Source organism: Sitophilus oryzae, unplaced genomic scaffold, assembly GCF_002938485.1.
Source record: "Sitophilus oryzae breed Bouriz unplaced genomic scaffold, Soryzae_2.0 scaffold_682_pilon_pilon, whole genome shotgun sequence".
Taxonomy (NCBI): domain Eukaryota; kingdom Metazoa; phylum Arthropoda; class Insecta; order Coleoptera; family Curculionidae; genus Sitophilus; species Sitophilus oryzae.
In genome coordinates, this window is record NW_022147287.1 from 5,732,583 (window position 1) to 5,754,452 (window position 21,870).

Here is a 21,870-nt window from a genome sequence, read left to right on the forward strand (position 1 = left end):
TTAACTAAACAAATCATTATAATGAAACACAAGTATATCAAATTTGGGCCCAATCGAACGCCAGGAAATGGTATCGTAAAATGGTACTACATTATGGTACCCTTTGATATGCTTCATGGTACCATAATATTGTAATGTCATCAAAAATACGCAAGTATAGTCAAATATGAGCCCAATCGAACGTCAGGAAGTGGTATCGTAATATGGTACTATATTAAGGTACCACTTTATATGCATCATGGTACCATCATATTAAAATGTCACCGAAGATACTTACTATACCAAGTATAAGTCCAATCGTACGCCAGGAAATGGTATCGTATATGGTACTATTATGGTACCTCTTGATATGCTTCATGGTACCATAATATTACAATGTCACTGAAGATACGTAATATAAATATACCAAGTTTAAGCCCTATCGAACGCTATGTATCGTAATATGGTACTATATTACGGTATCACTTGATATGCTTCATGGTACCATAATATTGCAATGTCATGAAAAATACGCAAGTATATATCAAATACCGTCAATGATACCGAAAAAAAACGGCGTCCAGTTGGCTGGGAAAAGACGATCGATGATATTTCCCATATAAATTTACACATAAAATGACAGTGATTTTCATTTCATAGCCATCGCTAACGCCGTTTTTTCCCGATCATACGGTATGAACACAATCGAACGTCAGGAAGTGGTGTCATAATAGTAGAACAATACTTATTATATTGTCGCCGAATTACAATCAAAATTTAGGATTCAGTTAGAATCAAACGTCAGGAAGTGATTTTAATTCAGCTCGTAAGATTTAACTCCAACTAACATAGCAAGTTAAATACTTAAACGTTTGAAAAAGAGCTCTAATCTATTTTAATATGTTTAAACGATGTAGCAAATTTGAACGTAGGCTTTATCAGAAGTATTACAATATAAATTACACAATGGCAACACTGCATAAAATTCTTTTAAATTTCTTTTGTAGAAAACTGTTTTCTTTTAAATTTATCGCCCTCTGTTATGTAGTAGTGAAACTACCGCATCAAAATATCTGATTTGGAGACAGGCTTTAAAAGTCTGTCTCCTTTTGAGACCTACGATTTTTTACATGTAACGAGGCTTCTGTTGCGTAGCTAGATATTCTGTGCTACTAGTTAAAAGTGGCGAACTTTTAAAAATTCGGTATTTCGAAGGGGATTATAACCAAATATCAAGTGTGCTATATTTTTGGAAAGGCAATTTTAAATTATTTTCAATTAATTAAAAATATAGAGGGTGTCCCAAACAAAAATCAATTTTTCTGTTGATAACTCTTAAATTATTAATTTTTAAAAAATTATACTTAAACCATTAAATTCTATGTAAAAAGGTGCTTCGGAAATGTTTTCATAGAAATACAAAATTTTCCATAGCAAAAAAGTTTGTCAGCAATTTGTTAAAAATGCACATTTTTGAAAAACACCCCGTAACTCCGAAACGGTAACAGATATTGATGTGCGGTTTACACCATCATGTTTTTGATGAAACTTGAGGTCCAGACACTGATATTAGTTTTCGTCATCTCCTATAGAAAAGGGTGTTTCCATTTAAAAGCGTCTAATTTGATCCACCCTGTACACACTATGTACTATCTTTAGTTTCATAAAAAAAGTGTCTCTACTCATAAAGGAGAACCTCCATAAAACATACAAAAAAAGGGACACTCTGTACAATTTATTTGTTAGGTATTAAAAGAAACCAAATTTCTCAAAAGTTACAAAAATCATTTTATTAAAACTTACAAATACTATATAACAAATAAGAAAAACTTAACGCAATTTTATCTCATCACCGAAGAAATCTGACTCATGATAATTCTCAAGTCCGATGCATTTTTTGGAGTTAGTTTATCAGTCTTGGATACTTTTAACAAACATTTCACTTCACTTTTTAACTTGTCAATAACTTCAGATACTGAAGACTCATCTTCTTCAATATATCTATCTACACACATTGATTCGACTTGTGATTTTCTTTGGTTATTATTTATTAATTTAGGTAGTTGTTCAAGTTTGGGTTTTTTGGGAACAGGATAGTTTTCAACATTTTCACACGTTTCATTCCACTTGAGACATTTATGTGTGAAATCCTTTTGTATATTATTAACATCTATATTACTGGAAGCTGTATTTTCTAAAGACTGATATAACTTGTGTGCTATATCAGGTTGTAAGCTATCCAGCAATGTATTTAGTACCTCATTATTAGACTTATTTAAATCTTGAAGCATTTCAATGTAGTATTGCTTTGTTTCTGAATTGCTGTTAGTCTGCAATACAGTAGTTATGGTGTTTGATATTTCTTTCAAAATTTGTTTGTTACTATCATTTGAGTTAAGACCCTTCAAAAGTATGTCTATTAGTCTTAAAACTGTTGCCCAGTATCCAGTTTTACACGAGAGTAAAGTTAACTTTGAAAATATCTAAAAATAAAAATAGTAGTGTTATAATTCTTTGAATAAGAAGACTAAGGAAGGAGCATAATGCTATCCATGGATTTATGGATGGTGGGCGGAAAAAGGACTCTAGGGTGGGGATCCTTGACAGTTCTGTTTGACGATTCATTTGTCGCATCTGAATTTGATTTGAAATTTTGTGGATTTGTCAGTCTTTACGAAGCTTATTTTATGTTATTTATTATTTATTCTATTACTGATAATTGTATAAAGCTAGTAAATCTAGATGGAAATTGTGGCAGAACTTAAATTAACGGTGAGACTATCGCGATTTATCGAAAAAGACTCTAAAATAGTTGGTTGTGCAGCGTGCGGTAGATCTCGGCAAAAATCGAGTAAATAATGGAACAACTTTTCGCTAGTAAGTGACTATATAATATACATACGTTTAGTAAACCGATCATTTATGAAATTCACTTAAATTAACTGATTATATATTTTTTCTTGCATTTTTGCTTTTATTTACTAGGTACTTGTCAAAGATTAGATGTCAAAGAATTTAGATACGACAATTTGACTTACCTGCTTCAGTAGCGTATCGGATGTTTGTGGTTATAAATAATTATTATAACTTATCTATTTTTATTAGAATTTTATATTTTTATAACAATTTTGATAACTACCAACATTTATTCACAACGTAAAATAAAATAAAAAATTAGCGAGTCTACCCCACGTCTACCCTACATCATAATTATACATTTTTTAAATAAAATTAGAACGTCACTGATAAACCGGAATTTAAGTCGGCCATATTTGAGGCTCATCGCGGTGGACCTAAGATTTTTGATATGCTCCTTCCTTAGTCTTCTTATTCAAAGGTTATAATTACAGAGTTTAGAACACAATTAGTGGCAACGTCCTATCTTTACAGTGTTTACCATGCTATACAGGGTCATCCAATATTTGAAAACATATCCATATCAGAATTATAGATATTTTTAAAATGTTATAAGGTTCAAATAATAGGAAATAATATGATATGGAGATATTTTTTAACACTAGGACATTCCTGTTTATAAAATACAAGAAAACTTACTGCTTGAATATTTACAATTTGGTTTTTGATGCAATACAGTGTGATTCCTGAAATTTTGCATACAAAATATCTTAAAATGTTGTTATCCAAAACGTTGGAAGACGTGAAATTTATGTCCCAAAAGGAGATAACAAACTTAATAATACTACCCATTCGTTCATCATTACAAGGAAGATCTATTGATGAAAGTAAATCTAAACTTTCAGCCTTAAAAAATAAATAACAATTAATTATTAAATAAAATCTCCTTAATTTAAGTAAATTCTTACAATATTCAGAGGTACTTCTTCGTTACACTCAATATAAAGACGATGTATACACTGTGTTGTATTTTCCATTAAAGGGTCTATTAAACATTTGACTTGTTGAGCTGACAAATGATCAAAATGTATGAATCTCCAAATTTGAAAGTACTGCACTGGACTAAATAGTTTTACTACTTGATCTTTGAATTCATTAGGTAAACTTCTAAGCATTCGTTTAAACAAATGTCTTAGGTTAGTTATACCAGGTTGGTGAGTAAAGTATCCACAGAGCAAATCGTTTACACTGTACAAATAATTTACTAATAGTAGCATACGTTCCTCTGGTGAAATATTGCTGAAAATTGTTTATTTTTTATTTTAAAATTTTGTGTTTTGGATAAACCTCGTATTATTACCTTATAACCACTGTGTAGATTTCCAAAGCTAGGAAATTAAGCATAACATTCGGATGAAGAAGGTTTTTTAAGAGAATATCTAATGAAGAACAGTCTTTGTCTCTCAGTAATATAGCTGCTGATATGTTTAGTATTAAATCTTCATACAATTTTTGATTATTGTCGATAAGAATTAATTCCCTAGAGCCTACAAAAACCGAATAAATAAATATTACAAAACTGTTAAGCCCTGGTTGTTGATGTTTTTATGTCCTTGATGCGTTTATTTTTTTAATGTTTATTATAGTTGTTTATACAGGGTTGTTCACCACATACGACACGGAGTATTGTAGCTAAACGATTAGATTTTTACAAATTGTAAGTTTTGGGTTCGTTGAATGACTATTAGAGCTACAATTTAAAAATATTTTTACAAGATACAGAGTATCCCAAATAAATATAAAATATCAAAGTTGTATTTTTTTAAATGGAACACCCTGTATGTTATTGCATTTTTAGTTTCTAAGATTAAAATAAAGGTAAATTTGATTAAGGTTTATTACACTTAAACCTTACCGTTTTTGAAATATTTTCAATTTTGTTAAATTGCAGTATAAATTTTAAGGCTTCATTTCTCCGAGGCTATCAAAGTTTTTAATACTAAATATTTACTGAAGTTTATTTATTGATCAGTTATTGTGTTGCAATAATAAAAATTATACTACCTTATACAGAGTGTCTAAAAAATTATTTTAAATAATTACTAGCTTTAAACGGCAATAACTTGTTTAATTTAAATGGAACATCCTGTATATTTTATGAGAATCAGATGCACAATTTAATTGTGTATCAAATTGTATTATACCACTTTTTACCTATCCCTTCAATTTTTCGTAGAAAATGCATTTTCTTATAATTTAGACCTCATTTATCAACGTACCCATGGAATATTGACATTTTAGATTGTTTTTAAAACAACAAATGTACAAAATGTATAGACTAGTAATATTATCGTTTTTAGTAAAACGATAATACTACTAGCTCATCTTTATGCAAAAAGAAAAGTAAATCTTTATAAAAGAGTATACCATTAATTAAATATACCACCAGTATTTCCGCCCAAATACTAATTAATTACATACTTAATTGTGTTCGTTAATAAATTATTCTAAATAAATGTGGATTTGAATCAGAAATCAATATAATAATAAGTTATGAAAATGAACGTCTCTGTTGTTATAATAAATAAGCATTTGTCAAAAAATAAAATATCATTTTTAAGGTGTTAGTTTTTTTACCACACTGTCTAAGACACATACATAATTCAGTTTTTAATATTTGGAGCAATCAATTATTATTAATTAATGCAAGCAGTCCATTAATGTAGTTTGAATACTGGAATCATATTAATTGGTCCTTTTTACAAATATTTAAACATTTTTTCTATTTTTTAATGACATAAACGAACTATATCGACAATATTAGTATTGTATCATCCTTTAAAAATTTGTTACATCTTTAAAAATAATCTAAAATGTCAATATTCCATGGGTATATTGATAATTGAGGTCTAAATTATAAGAAAATGTATTTTCTACGAAAACCTGAAGACATAGGTAAAAAATGATATAATATAATTTGATAGACAATTAAATTGTGCATCTGATTCTCATAAAATATACAGGGTGTTCCATTTGAATTAAAGAAGTTATTGCCGTTTAAAACTAGTTATTATTTAAAATAAATTTTAGACACCTGTATAAGGTAGTATAATTTTTATTATTGCAACACAAAATTTAGTAAATTGAAATACTTCAGTACAATATTTGGTTTTAAAAACTTAAATACGCCTAGAGAAATAAAGCATCATAATTATTACTGTATTTTGACAAAAACTTAAATATTTCAAAAACGGTAAGATTAAAATGCGGTAAACCTTAATCAAATTTACCTTTATTTTAATTGTAGAAACTAAAAATGTAATAATATACAGGGTGTTCCATTTCAAAAAATACAACTTTGATATTTTTTTTTATTTGGGACACTCTGTATCTTGTAAAAATATTTTTAAATTGTAGCTCTAATAGTCCTTCAACGAACCCAAAACATACAATATGCAAAAATCTAATAGTTTAGCTACAATAGTCCGCGTCGTATGTGGAGAACAACCCTGTATAGTTCCCATACTTACATGTATGTAATACATCAAACACTGTTTCAATGATTGCCATATCAATTCCATAAAATTCTTCAGAAATATTATTCAGAATCTGTATGATTCTATTGGATAAAAATAATATTCCTAAGGAATGTTCCTTGAATGTGCTTATGCTCTGTCTATAAGTAGATATATGTTTAATGTGATCCTGCAATTTGACTGCCTTTAGTATTTTACTCTTTTATTTTGTAAGAAATCTACTTTACCTTAAAATTTGAGTCTCCCATTAACAGGTGTTGTAAGAAAATATCCAAATTTGGAAACACTTCCAAGTCAAGAATGTTTCTTAACTTAGGCTCCTGGGAAAAACTAAAATGATTTATTCAAATAGACTGAATATCCCCGAAATGTTAAAAAAACTTACGATGAAATCTTTACATAAAATACAAGCAGTTCCAATGAAAATTGTTCTAATTGCTGATAGAAGATATCCGATAGTTTGATGAGGATTTTCGTTAGAAAAATGACTATTTTTATATGACCTTTCATGCTTTCCTCGTCCTTGTTTGCTAGAGATATATTGAGTGTTTTGCAAACTAATATATTGAGAGAGTTTACCGGAATTCGAACATCCAACACGTTTCCTAATATTTCAGAATATTTTGCTGTTAATGCTCCAAAAGTTTTCCAACTGTAAATAGCTGATTTAACATCGACTTCAAAAATCTCTTGAGATATTTCACTAATTTGTATTAATGCTAAAACATTTTTTTACTATTATTATTCAATTATGATAAATAAGACTTATATAAAGTAGAAGTTTTTTTATCAGTTGGTTTGTTTGAAGTCTGAAGAGATAAAAACTTACTCTTTGTTAAAATACTAATACTTGCATCATTTTCTTCTACTGTAACAGAAAATTCTAATATATTTAAAAGAATTTCATACAAGTGTTTTAAAACTTCCACTAACTTAAATAATTCCTCAGTAAAAACATTTTTGTATTCATCAGATCTAAAAAATATATAAATCGTTTTAGTCCAATAATGAATGAAACTTGTATACAAGATTTAATAATAATCTTTCTATAAAGACAAGAATTAATAAGTATGTAATACTTTACGTACATGGAATCCCAATGTTTGAGAAAATATATAATACTATTTAATAAGTGTTTTAAAACCAATTCAATGTTTTCCAAATATACTTTGTCTTTCTGGCAAATTAAATTTAATACTTCCTGGTACATTTCAGTTAGATTAAAAGCTACTTCTAAATTATCCCTCACCAATACATTAATTATTGGATCTTCTGTAGTTTCTGATAATGAGAAATTATCATTGTAGATCTGTAAAGCAAAAAGATTGTAAACTTTTTCTACATCTATTGAATTTAAAGAAGTTTACTTGTTTAAAACGATCTTCGACTGCTGGCAATACATTATTAATTAAATCTTTTTGGGTATCAAAGTCATCGACATTGTGAATAATCTCCTTTAAATTAGTTACAAAGTCTGCGTTCGATATGCCAACTTGCAAATCCTAAAATAAAGTGATTTACATTTTACGTATACTTTAAAACATTAAAATTATTAGTTTACCATTTCTTGTTAAAAGCTTTAAAATTATTTATTTAATTAAAATTGCTGTGTTGCTGTACTCGTTTATTTTTGTTGTTGTCTTTGTCTAATAAGTATAAAAAGAAGAAGAACATAACTTTTATTCTGTGGTCGCTGTTCTTTTACGACCTAAAATTCGAAAAAAATTGCCGAATAGCCCTGGCAGCTCGGGCCGTTAAATTAAAAACGAAAAAGAAGAAGAATTCCGGTGGCGCCAGTGTGGAAAAAGTGAGAACATTTTGAATTAAAGTGTTTTTAATTAAATTTGAAAATTGTGGCGCTAAAAGTTGAACAGATACATCCGGTACGTTGAGTCAAGTTAAAGACTTTTGAAGTTATTTATTTATATAATAATTTATCTCATATATCTTACTATTTAACTATATAGAATTAGATTATTATTAAACTAAGGAATATTTATTGAATAAAAACACTTAATAATAAAATAATAAGTTTTGTATGATATTTTATACTGGAGGGAATAAATACAAATAAAGACAAATCATTGAATTCATTAAAGAAGCATATTCTGCTGAAATTTTAATAAAAACCATCCGTGTTTATTAAAAAAAAGTTAAAATCAAGGCATCCAAGAGCAAAAAATACTCGATCGTGATTGGTCAGTTTCGGTCGCGTGGAGGTTTTGAATTTTATTCTCGTTCTATGTTGCCAGATTGTTAAAAAATGTCGAGAATCTTTTTTTCTATGTGATTTTTGTGAAATTGTATGAGTTTAAATTGATCACTGATACTATAGTAAGGGCCATTTCTATATATTTTTAATAGAACAAGTACCAGTAATGTTGTTTTGTAGAAATTTCTTTTATTTCTTCTTGTAATTACGTACTAACATTATAGTCTTTATTCTTGGTTTCGATGTATTTATAGCATTAAAAATGTATTTAAACAGCTTCATTTTATGTTTATTTCATGATTTTTGTGTGTTTATGTTTATAATTACTTATTTGTTTCTTATTTATGACAATAAATATTTTACCTTACGTAAAAAAACGATTTCAGTGGAACGTATTGAGTAAATAATAACTTTTGAGAACAAAATTAAGCTTAATTTACAAGAATTTTCCTATAAACAATTTTTTGTCATACGCTCCCAAAAACAGCTATTTTACGGACTCATTTCAGTCCGTAAAATGTTTCTTTTTCGGCCTAGGCCGTAAAGGTCGTCATGGCAACCTTTATGGACTAAAATGTCTAAATTCGTTATTTGGTTGTTTTATTTTGTCATTCGAAATTTGTCACAAAATCACATAAAATTATACATATATTTTATATTAAATTATTAAATACTAACAATATCAAAAGCTAAGTTATTTGTTTAAAGTAAGTACCTAGGTACTTACTTTTTCGTGGAAATAATTTAGCAATACATCTTCATTTACAACGAATACGCCATTTTTGTCTTTCCATTCATTAAAAACATCATATTCTTTCTGGTAAATGGCACGAGACTTCACAGGAAGTAAATCCAACACGATTTCTTTGGCCTTATTAGCAATATGTTCGGGATTTTGGAACATTTTAAAATTGTTGATGAATTTGTGTGATTTTGTGACAAATTTCGAATGACATGTCAAAATGCGATGAAATAAACAAACTCGTTACTAAGATATGAATTTATAAGCCAACTTTTTCAAACATTATAATTTCAAATATGGAAAATTTGCAAATATGCGTTCTAAAAAACTGTAAAAAGCGTATGACAAAAAATAGTGTATGTAACACGTACCTAAATTATGTTTTTTAGGACTCATCTACTATTTCGGACTCGGCTAACGCCTCGTCCGCAAACAGTAATGATTCGTCCTAAAAAACATCATTTTAGGTACTAGTTACATAAATAGCTATTATTAGTAATAAATAAATTAATTTTATGAGCAGCTTAAATTTTACGAATGGCTTCAATCTGGCAACGCCGGTCCTCCTTTGGTCGTTTGCAATTGAAGGATCCGCACGTCCTCCCGTCGGTTGCACCGATTTTTTTTAATTTTCTGACGAAAAAGTGCGTTTAGTGTACACAATTTATGCGTAATCTGTTACTAGTGCCCTGCTTAGCCTCCTGAAAAAGTGAGTACCCGTAATTTTATGTATTTTTTGAGATATTTTATTTTAAAATTTTTGGATTTCACAATATCCATCATGGCTGCCTTTTTCTCAATGTTCCCCATTAAGTTATTAATTTTTAAGAATATTGTTTAAATAATATACGTAGATTAATAAATAAGTATGTAAAACTATGTATTTTCGGTACTTTCTATACTGCGTGTTACATAAGGGTAAAATAGAGTACTACGCATTTTTGGTAAATTGCGTAATGTATCTTTGATTTTTTGTTTAATTTTTTCGGTCAAGGAATGTTTAAATAAAATGGCCGCCTGTTGGAATTCGATGTCTTGATTTTTTCTAAATTGCTATTTTTATTTTAAATTTCTTTTTATAGGGCATATTTGGAGTTTTCTTTATTTTTTAAAAATATAATATGCGCATTTTAATATTTTGAATGTGTATGTTATTTGTATTGTTTTAAATAGGGAGGTTCATTAGGAATTTTATTACGTATTTTTTTTTTATTTAAGAATCCTACATAGTGTTTATGTTTCAGCATTTTTGTAATGATTTCTGATATTGGTATTTTAAAATATATTTCTCTTTTAAAGCGCGTTATGTAATATTACATGTTAAAAAATAGTATTAATGTTGACAAATGATTTTTGCTAATTCAGTATTAGTTGTAAATTTGCATTGAAGAAATAAATCAATTGTTATTGAATTTTTATAAAAATTAAAATATTTCGAAAACAGTCAGTATGATTTTAAGGTAAATTTTGATCGAATGTTTTTTGTGTCTTCATAGTAGAAACTAAAAATGTAATAAAATATATAGGATGTCTCATTGTTAAAAAAATATAACTAATATTTTTATTTATTTGAAACACTGTAGGTTTAACTTTTAGCTCTAAATAATATGTTACAATTCTCAACTCCTTGTGTAATTTTATTTTTTTATGTGTTACATTATGGAAAAATTCTTTGAATTTTGACCATATTCATCAAATTTATATCCCTTTTTTCTGTCATATACCTAACAGCTTTATATTTTTGACATTTTTGGTATAATAATCAAGAGAAATCTTATAAAATATTGCTGAGGTATAAATGGAGCATCTCTTTTTTCATTTAAAATAAATATACCTATTTATATATTGTCGTAATATTTTTATAGATGTTCGATAATATTTTTATAGGTATTCCAATATTTTTTCTTTTTTTAGGCGCGTTATATTAATACTACAACACCACACAGTCCTTCCCCACTCACACGAGCATTGCTAGCTCTCTGTGTTGGTTAATAAAATTTCCTAATTCAACATTAGTGAATTTCGTTAGCTGATGCAGTTGGTTAACAGTGTTTTTGTCGGTTTGGATCCCCGGCTTAAGATGACTCCAGAGCGCGGCGCGGCCTTCCCCAAGAGAGGAGACTTCTTGGGTCACCCCCTAACCCTGATGTTCGGGCATCGATGACCTGTGTAGCATGCAGAGGTACCCAAAGTCACCACCCTCTGATTTACGAGCTAGGTGTTCTAATGCTAGAGGCTTCGGCCGGATACAACCTGGCACCCAAGCTCCGAGATTTCTTCGTGCACGTATTCCGTGACCCTCGAAGGGGCAGGGGGCGGGATATCGGACACATTGAAGATGATGAGGGGGGGTCCGCCTGTAGGGGTCCCGGTGGATGTCCGTCCGACGGGTGACGAGGGTGACCCCAGACGAGGCGGCTTAATTGGGATGGGAACTGACTGGTGAGGCTTAATCGTCGACCAATGGGTCGAATCTGCATAAGGAAGGCAACCAGCACACACTCGCAGGCGGATCGTGAAAACATTTTTTTGTTTTTTCTCTTGGTCTGCCCCGCGTCGAATTTTGAAGGCAGAAAATGTCGGGAGGAGGCGAGCATAACCAGGCCTAACTCAAACCTGTTAAAAGTAAGACTAATTATTTTATATTACATTAAACTGTAAACTTTTACTGTACTCTCTACCAAATAACTTTTTTATCGCACCATGTAGCAATCAAAATTCTTTTTTATATTAAGTGTTGTATATTTTAGTTTTTTTGTTACTACAATTTAAAGTAGAATAACTTGTATAGTAATTAGAGCAACTTTTTAAAACTTATAGTAGATATAAGTTTAAATTCTAATTTAACTTGTAGTTACTTATATAACTAATTTTTTTTCATTTTTTAGGACAACCCGGTTTCGCAGCGCGATTTTAAAAAACAAAAATGAAGAAGTCAGAAATTCTATCTACATGCTGCATATGATCAGTCCCAAAAATTTCGGATTGTTCCAGGCACCGTCGAATACCTGGAAAACGTGTTTATTGTCAACTCTACAGGATCGACCGAAGTCCATGGAGTTGGGGGCATTCGATGTGCCCCATAGCAGTGAGACGCCACTGTTTTTTCGCCGATAATATAATTATTATGGTGGGACTGAAAATGAACTTAAGCAAGATGTGATGGTGAGTTTTTTATATTTTTACATGGTTTTTGTCTAGAGCTTGTTTTTTGTTTCTTCTAGCATATGTATTTGTTAGAAATATTCTAATATATTTTTTTCTCTTACAGGTGATACAGTATGGCTTGGAGAACTTCAAAAGTCGGTTCGCGTCGTGGTTCCAAAGCAGTAACTTTAGGTTCCTACATTTTACAAAATGTTGCATTAAGTACTCATTTTTAATTTGCAATTTTTACATTCATTTTACTTTTTTTCTTACTCTATTATAGGCTTTAATATCAAGTTTTTTTAGCAATAATAAATGGGCAATAAAAAAATAAGAGAGAAAATTAGGTAGCATATTATTGTTTTTCAATTATATTTGGAAATAACTATGTTTCGTCTTATATTAAAATTGATAATATTTAATATTTTTAATAGTGGTTTTTAATTAAACGTAAATTAGTAAATAATGTAATTTTACATTATAATGAGAATTAAAGTATTAGTAATTTATTTTTGTTACTAAAATTAAATTCAGTTTGTTCCTGCATAAATCTTTTTAGTACTAAACTGCTTTGGAATGAATTTTTTTGGGGGACAACAGCAGGATTAGGGCCATCTTCTAGATGCCATCAGGTAAATTTACATAACTTTATATTTATCATATTCTTTGACTAAAAAAAGTGTTTTTCTTTTTTTAGGTAGGTGCGCTAGCGTAGTCCTTTGTTGTAGCATTATATCCCTTTTCCTCCTTTTTGAAAAATGTTTGTAAGACGCCTGAAATTTGTATAAGTTAGTTATATAAGTAGTTGAATAAGAATTGGTGAGACTGGGAAAATAGAAGAGGACAGAGAAGATGGAAGAGGATTGCTTTGAAATAGAAGGAAAGGAGATGGAAATGTTTGAGGAAAGGAGGAGGATTTTGTTCGCTGTAACGGAAGTTTTTTGAATGAAATTTGGAGCAACTGTATTAAGGTAATTTTTTTCATCTAGGTACAAAAAATAAATACCTACTTATCACAACTTTTATTTTTTTATAGATGTTATTGATATCTTGAACATCAAGTTTCATTTATTTATGTATTATGCAAGCATATCTATTGGTGGAAATGTAGAATGGCAGCTGTTATAACAACTTGGATGAATTATTAGAAGCACCAAAGAAGTTTTGACATTTTAATAACTGGGAAAAGGCTCACAAATGACCAATTTATTCTACATTAGATACAGGACATTAAATTGACTTCAACAACGCACATATCTCTCAAAAATGGTAAGTTTTTTTCACATTATTTTCTTTCCTATTAAAGTTTTGGAAAGCTTGGAAGTTATGACATATTTTACACATAATGTCTATATTTCAATAACTATAGGTGCAATATTTAATTTTAAATTTATTAGGAGAATTTTTTTATTCAAATCAACTTAATTTTGTATATTACAATGTTTTCTTATTTATTTTAATTTTCTACATTGATACAAATTAATATACTTATTAATATTTTTTTATTTTTAGATATCTGTTCGAGTGATGTACTGGGCGTTAACAGTTGCTGTTACAAATTTGCAAATGAGTTAGAACCGTACATAAGTTTGATGAATGCCAGAGGAATTTTTTGAATGGAATGATACTGAAAATCTTACACACAAATGACAATTTCAAGATACAATCAATAGAACTCAGATTGATTGGCCTTCATTACCATTGCGCTATGAAAATGGTAAAGTTATTTTTTTTTTTAGGCTACAATTTTTGTATTTAACTACAAAATTGTAGGCTTCAAATTCAAAATAAAATAATTTTGAGATTGAAAATATATTAATATATATATATATTTTTTCAATCTTTGTAGTTATTTACAAATTTGTATCAGACAGTTTTAATTTTATTTAGTATGTTTTCTTTTGTAAAATCTATGAATATTTGACAATATTTTAAAGAGTTACTATTGCGTTTATTTTTTAATATTTACCTAACATATTAAAAAAAAAAAATATTTATTTTATTCCAAAATGTGTGAAGAAAATGACTATAAAAATTTACTTATTTATTTTTTGTATTATTTTTAGTCAGCAATACAAATTGGTATTAATGGACGTTTTGACAGCTGTTTCCAGTCCAAGTTCCAGTTAATGGAAAATCTTTAATGGACACAGAAAAATGCCATTTACTGGATTGACTTCAACACCTGTTGCCTTTTAATAATGGTAAGTTATGCCTCTCAACTTATTCTTATAAAATTTAAAAATCTTATAAAACTGGTCTTTTGGTCCAATATTAACATGCTCTATTTTTTTTCTGTTTTTTTTATAACTAAAACAATAATAAAAAGGATTATTAAAAGACATGACAAAATGAAATACAGACACGGTATTACTGGTTGCATATCAGCGATCTTGAAAAAAAATGCATTTTTTAAATCTGGTTTTAATAATTATTAAAGTTTCCACTAACATAAGCACAATACAATTACGGTATGGTAAATATAAGTTGATTTTTGTTATTTTGATATTTTTAGTACAGCAGATACCTTATTTATATTTTTTTCGATCGGTAAAACCGCAACTATTAATATAAAAATTATAATTATTTTTTATTAGAGTCTATTTAAGGTCTTTATTGTTTGTGACTTATTTAAATTGGTATAATAGCCGTATATTTATGATTTTACATAGTTCTAAACAAGTTCTAAATATTAACAATTTTTTTTTTGTTTTTAAAAATCGATTCATTAAAAAATTGCTTAATTTTTTTTTGTACTTTTAGTGAGCTGAACAAATTGATGGTAATGGACATTTTGACAGCTGCAGTCACAACTCAACGAACAAGTTGCAGCTTTGAAGAAAAATTTTTGATTGGATACAGAAAAATGTCAGTCGTTTCAGGATGTAAAGTTAATAGAACCAGGGTTAGGCTCGACATCTGTTGCCATTTAATAATGGTAAGTTATTTTGATCATTTTATATACAGGGATATTCATACAACTGGTTCATTAAAAGTTTTTCACGGTATATATTTTTCTAAGTCTATAACTAGTTTAATTTAGACTAAATTTCATCTTAAAACACTTTTAATGAGCTAGTTACGTGAAATACCCTCTATATATTTTTATGAATTGGCATTGATAAGCTTGAAAATTCTGTATATATATATATATATATATATATATATATATATATATATATATATATATATATATATATATATACTTATATATATACTTATATATATATATATATAATTTTATATAATTTATATATAATATAAATTATACAGGGTGTTTCAAAACAAATGCGAAAAACTTTAGGGGGTGATTCCTTGTTCAAAATAAAGGGTAGTTTGCTCGATAAACGTTGGGTCAAAAGTCAACCATTAGGGAGATATCGCGGTACAAAGATGGCGGAAAAATAATGTTTTTATTTTTTATCTTGAAAACGAAAAGAGATAGACTAATGAAATTTTATGGAAGCATTACTGTTATGAAAACACACTTTCAAGTAATTTTTTATTTTTTTTTAAAATGAGTGGAAGGGGTCGAAATAAACTACCCCTATCATTCTTGTTAACGAAATTTAAAGAAAAATCTTATCAAACACATGCAAATGCTTTAATTTGGATAGTTTAGTTTGTTTAGAAACTTTTTTACCTCTTGTATTTTTTGATAAAACTCACCGATTGGAAATTAAAAAATAAAATGTAGATCATTACATGTCAGGACAAAAAACATTTTTAGATTGAGAATCTAGTGATAATAACGATAATAATAATCATCTAGATAATAACGTATTGCAGTAGAGTAATGTCAAATAAAATAATATTAGGAACATCCTAAAAAGTATCAGCGGCCGACTAGATTTTTTCCTAAAAAAATTACATCAGCCCACTAGATTCTTTATCAGAAAATGTTTTTTGTCCTGATATGTAATGCTTTACATTTTATTTTTTAATTTCAAATCGGTGAGTTTTATCAAAAAAATACAAGAGATAAAAAAGTTTCTAAACAAACTAAACTATCCAAATTATTTTTTTTGCAAGTGTTTGATAAGATTTTTCTTTAAATTTCGTTAACAAGAATGATAGGGGTAGTTTATTTCAACCCCTTCCACTCATTTTAAAAAAGTAAAAAAATTACCTGAAAGTGTGTTTTCACAACAGTAATGCTTCCATAAAATTTCATTAGTCTATCTCTTTTCGTTTTCAAGATAAAAAATAAAAACATTATTTTTCCGCCATCTTTGTAGCGCGGTATCTCCCTAATGGTTGACTTTTGACCCAACGTTTATAAAGCAAACTACCCTTTATTTTGAACAAGGAATTACCCCCTGAAGTTTTTCGCATTTGTTTTGAAACACCCTGTATAATATATATTATATATAATATGTATAATATATATTTTAATTTTTTTTATTTTGGAAGTTAGAATTTTCATTGAAAAAAAAAAGAAATTAGAGGGTTTTAACTCAAGTTTTAATGATTTTTTTTGTATATTATTTTTATCTATTTTTTAATTTTACAGAGTAATAACATAACATACATAATAACAATAAAATGTATTAAAACTTGACAGGAAACCCTATAATTTATTTTTTAATGAATGTTATAGCTCAAAAAATAAAAAAGATAATTGAACAATGCGTGTATTACTGGTTGCATAGCCTTTTTTTTCTAATTATTAAAGTTACCACAAAAATAAATTTAATAATTTACTAGTTATTGCTAAATATTTTTTTTATATATATCTAGTAAATTAGATATTTAATTTTTTGGTCATTAATAACTCGTTATAATAATATATTACTTTCATATCAAGGAAATTTAGAATTTTTATATTATTTCTGAAGTTATCAATAAAAGTCTTTCTTTTAATTTTATGTAACTCTTTATAACTTATTCAAATTAATTAATTAATAAATTATTTTAGATAGTTCCAAATATTAAGATAATTTTTGTTATTGTCTGTTTTCTGATAGCTTCAAAAATTGCTATAATAAAAAATTCCTTAATATATATTTTTTATTTAGGTATACGAAAGGACAATTGCTATTAGAAACAAAAAAGTTCTACTAGCTGCAACTAATAATTTATGGTGGCCATAAAAGAGATTTAAATGAAATGAAACTTGTGCAGAAGAAATCGAGGAAAACCATTTTGAACTGCTGTTACTTAATAGCTGTTAGAGGGGATCCAGTTCTTCATCAATGGTAAGTTATTTATCTATCTTATAAAATTTCATTGGACAGCTTGAAAATTTTTAAAATTTCCTAATATTCGAGCGCATTTGCTCCAATATTAGAACAGCCAACGACTATTAAAAATAAGCAGGACAAAATAAAATGCTGATACTGTATTACTGGTTGCATATTGTTACGGATTCCGTGGGTCCGCTAATTTAAACTCACGATAAAATACTTAACGGATTTATTTTCTCACAATTTATACTGATTACAACACACAATTAACTATTTAAAAAAATCCTTCGCCAAATTGTCAACATTCGCTACTCAAAACTGATTTGAAATTACAAAACTCGTTACGCACACCTTGACGATATATTAAAGTTCCCACTAGAATAAACGCCATAAATATATATTTTAATAAATATAATTTTGATTAATCTTTTTTGTTTTGTTTTTTATTAATCTTGTTTTCAAAAATCTTCAAAAATTGGTATAGTAAAAATTTACTTAATATTTTTTTGGAATTTTAGGTATACGCTGGGACAATTGCTGTTAAAAATCCACAGCCGTACTATCTGCAAATATTATGGTGGACAGCCAAAAGCTTTAAATGGAATGAAACTTGCAGGAAAAGACTCAGAAAGACCATTAAGGACTGTACTTAATAGTTGTTAGTGTGGTCGAAGTCCTTTGAGAATGGTAAGTTATTTATCTCTTTTTTCTTACTAAATTTCATCGACAAGCTTGAAAATTATGATAAGTTTTCATAATATTCAAGCTGCACAGGTCTCTGAGGTCAACGTCTATTCTTATCATATATATATATATATATATATATATATATATATATATATATATATATATATATATATATATATATATATATATATATATATATATATATATATATATATATTAACTCACATTCTTATATGTCATTTATTAAAAATTGATATAAAAAAGCTTTTTAATAAATAAAAATAATATTTAATTGAAAAAAGGAAAAAGGTTTCAAACATACCGATTATTATCAAAGGTGAAAACCTTAATTTAGAAAACTTTTTTTTAACATTTTATTCTTTAATTTTTTATAAATCTTTATACCAATTTTTTATAAATGATATATTGTTGTCTACCTGGCAGAAATAATAATTGTCATCAATTGTTATTTCAAAAGCCACTATAATGCTGTTTTTTTTTCTTAGGGTATATAAAAATTATTAATTTAAAAAACATAGTTATTGCATTAATAAAAATATATTTATTTTAATTTTTACATAGATCGTTTTATTCCTTTTTTTAATATTATTTTATTTTTATTTTTTAGATATCTGCATTTTCTTAACAATGGATATCCAACAGTTGCTCCTACTCCTCACTTTCCTCTTTCACTCAACATAAAGCAGACTCAATACTCCCCAATGCCTCACCAAGGTTCGTTAGCTTCATTAATAGTGTTATTGTTTCAATAAATTTGTTTACTGGTTTTTATCCTCTTACTATATATAATTATATCAGGCGTCATTTTAATGTTAATTTTTTGTAAAATTTTGATAATCTGGATAGAACCCTTTTTTTCTTAAGCTTTTGCAATATAAAACACTAGTTAAGAGCAATACACTTCACTTTATGAATAGGGCCATTATCTCTGTTGATATTGTCTTTATATTTATGCTTTGTGTTGCCTCTAGTTTGAGGGATGTTTGATTAATTTTAAATCATTCAAATCAATGCAATAATCTTTTATCTTATATTTACTTCCATTAGTTCAATCATTAAATTGTTATTAGATAAAACTATATTGTATTCTGGATTTCGTCAAAGGTATTTTTTAAAAGAATTAAAAAACAATCTTTATAGGCTCATTTCCAATTTATTTTTATCTTGTATTATTTATATTTTTCGAAGCTTCTCTAAGTTTATTCCAGATTATCAAAATTATAATTTTTATACTTGCGCAGCTGCGTCACTATAGTCCTATGAACACAAGTATTATTTTGGTTTTAAAGTTTATGTTTTTTAATATTTCATTTATTGTATTAACGCAAAACTAAATTTTATAGAATTTAACTAACTATATCTTCAACCGGATGATAATTTAATAGCTAATGGTCAATTTAATATTTTTTCATAAAAATTAAATGTGATTATTGAATACCAATATCAAGCCGGTAGAAATTATTTATCAGTGTTTATTTTTTTGAAATAATTTTTTTATTAAATCAATTTTGGATACTTGTGTTCATATATTTTTTTTTGCTTTTGAGAATTATTTTTGGCACCCTAACAGATGTTTTTAATTAATTTATATGATTTTAAAACATTTATGTTTATATCTATTTTGTACTTAAATTTTAGTGATAAAGTTTGTTTCTTTAACACAGAGAGCAATGCACTTCATGCATTGTTTTCTTTTTCATGTGCAGAATTCTCTTTATATACAGTATGTCCTCAGAACGTCTTTACAAGAGCAAAAGCCTTTTTTTATTAACATTTTCATAAAAAATACATTCCTTATAAAATATTTTTCTTTTTAATATTTTCATTTCAATTTTTTTAACAAATATATTGTGAGCACACATTTTAAAATTATTTTTGGTAGATATACTGTGCGATTCAAGTATATTTATACTAAAATTGTATTTTTTTTAATGCAATGTTTTTTTAATGTATGTACTAATTAATATACCACTATAATCCATCAAAATTGCTTAAATTAATTATTTTAGAAGAGTTCAATTGAAAATAAATACATGAATTTTAACCTTTAGTATTACTGGTTGCCTAATCGATTCTTATGTAATGTTGTGGTAATGTTTTTATTACTTAAAAAAAATATATTTCCAGAAGTAATTTTTTCTCTCAATTTTAGTAGGTATTTAAAATGTCTCTATCCTGTCATATTTATTTAACATATCTATTAGACCTCTATGACCCATCTGTCTCTGAAAAATACAAACTGCTGTTTGCTATGTGTTAATAAAACCGTTACACTTGCGTTTAAGATAATTAATTACATCTTATCTTTTTAATTGCTATATAATTTTTTTATAAAATATGAAACAAACTTTATCTTCTAAAATTTATGAATTTTACATATGAAAATGGTCTGCTAGGGTATATAATATATATATTGTAGGATCAATTGAAATATAATAAGCGATAATATAAAAATTAACATTTGTATATACATATTTGTTAAATATATAATTTTAAGATAAAACACATTGTTACACAAAAATGATAATTCTAGTTTTATATGTGGCATATCTTTTTTCAGTTGGTCCTTCAACATTTGAAATCTTTTGACATATATTTCATTCCACTTAAATGTCACAAAAAATATATTTTAATACCAATTTTGTATGTTATTTCGTGTATTAGAATTTTATAAATACTGTTTTTAATATTTTGTTAATAATAGTGATCTATAGCTTACCTTTGCTATCTGTAATAGGAAATATTTCTAAATATTTTTTGTTGAAAATAAATATTACTTTATAACATTTATTAAGCAAAATAAATTTGAAGATCCCTATTATTATCAAAGAGATATCATTAAAGTATTTCAATACAATATCTTTTTATATTATTTTCAAACGTCACAAAACCGGACAAAACTATTAATTTTTGCGACATGATGACAACAAAGATTGACATATAAAAAAGTAATTATTACGCTTAAACACAAAAGTGCAAAAATTATTATTAAACTGTTAGTTATTTATTATTATTAAGTAGTGTTATTATTATTAAAAATTATTAGTTTCTATGATATATAATTACTTACAACATATTACTTTTAAATATTTTTATATTTTTTGCGACGTTTGAAATTGTTTAAAACATTATTTGTGACGTTTGAAAAAAGAACATGTTCTATTCGGAGTAAAAATGACTTTTAGTGTCTCGCCTGTACTGTCGAACGTACAGTCTCGCCGCAAAAAGTATCATTTTTACTCCTAATAAAACAATATACCGTATGATCGAAAAAAAAGTGGCTTGGAAATGAACATCAATTACATTTCCCATATAATTTTATATATAAAATGACAGCGATCTTCATTTCATAGCCATCGCCGACGCCATTTTTATTCGATAATATTGTACTATTTCTGTACAAATGTTATTATCTGTTTTCTATATATTATTGTGATCTATTGGCTGTATTTTTGTTATAAAAATGTTTTGTATACATCTATATTTTGTAAGCGTTTTAGAGGT

The 21,870-nt window shown here is 27.3% G+C and overlaps 1 protein-coding gene and 1 long non-coding RNA gene across 3 annotated transcripts; one reads left to right on the plus strand and one right to left on the minus strand.

The window, feature by feature from the left end:
* Window positions 1-1,747: 1,747 nt before the first annotated feature.
* On the minus strand, window positions 1,748-7,992 carry LOC115887959. The gene is made up of 11 exons (XM_030907530.1): window positions 7,933-7,992; window positions 7,739-7,873; window positions 7,460-7,680; window positions 7,201-7,346; window positions 6,757-7,090; window positions 6,599-6,701; window positions 6,366-6,540; window positions 4,196-4,382; window positions 3,804-4,134; window positions 3,535-3,741; window positions 1,748-2,462 (listed from the first exon to the last, which is right to left on the minus strand). The coding sequence occupies exons 1-11, from the start codon at window positions 7,933-7,935 to the stop codon at window positions 1,821-1,823; spliced, it is 2,484 nt and encodes an 827-aa protein (XP_030763390.1). The 5' UTR covers window positions 7,936-7,992; the 3' UTR covers window positions 1,748-1,820.
* Window positions 7,993-9,915: 1,923 nt separating this feature from the next.
* LOC115888005 lies at window positions 9,916-21,366 on the plus strand. Of its 2 annotated transcripts, XR_004051182.1 has the most exons (9): window positions 12,921-13,104; window positions 13,170-13,443; window positions 13,509-13,741; window positions 13,985-14,189; window positions 14,539-14,676; window positions 15,236-15,410; window positions 17,491-17,670; window positions 18,177-18,345; window positions 18,974-21,366. It is a non-coding gene; the product is annotated as an uncharacterized LOC115888005 (long non-coding RNA). The 2 variants fall into 2 exon arrangements; XR_004051183.1 differs by lacking the exons at window positions 12,921-13,104; window positions 13,170-13,443; window positions 13,509-13,741 and adding an exon at window positions 9,916-10,034.
* The last annotated feature ends 504 nt before the right edge of the window (window positions 21,367-21,870 follow it).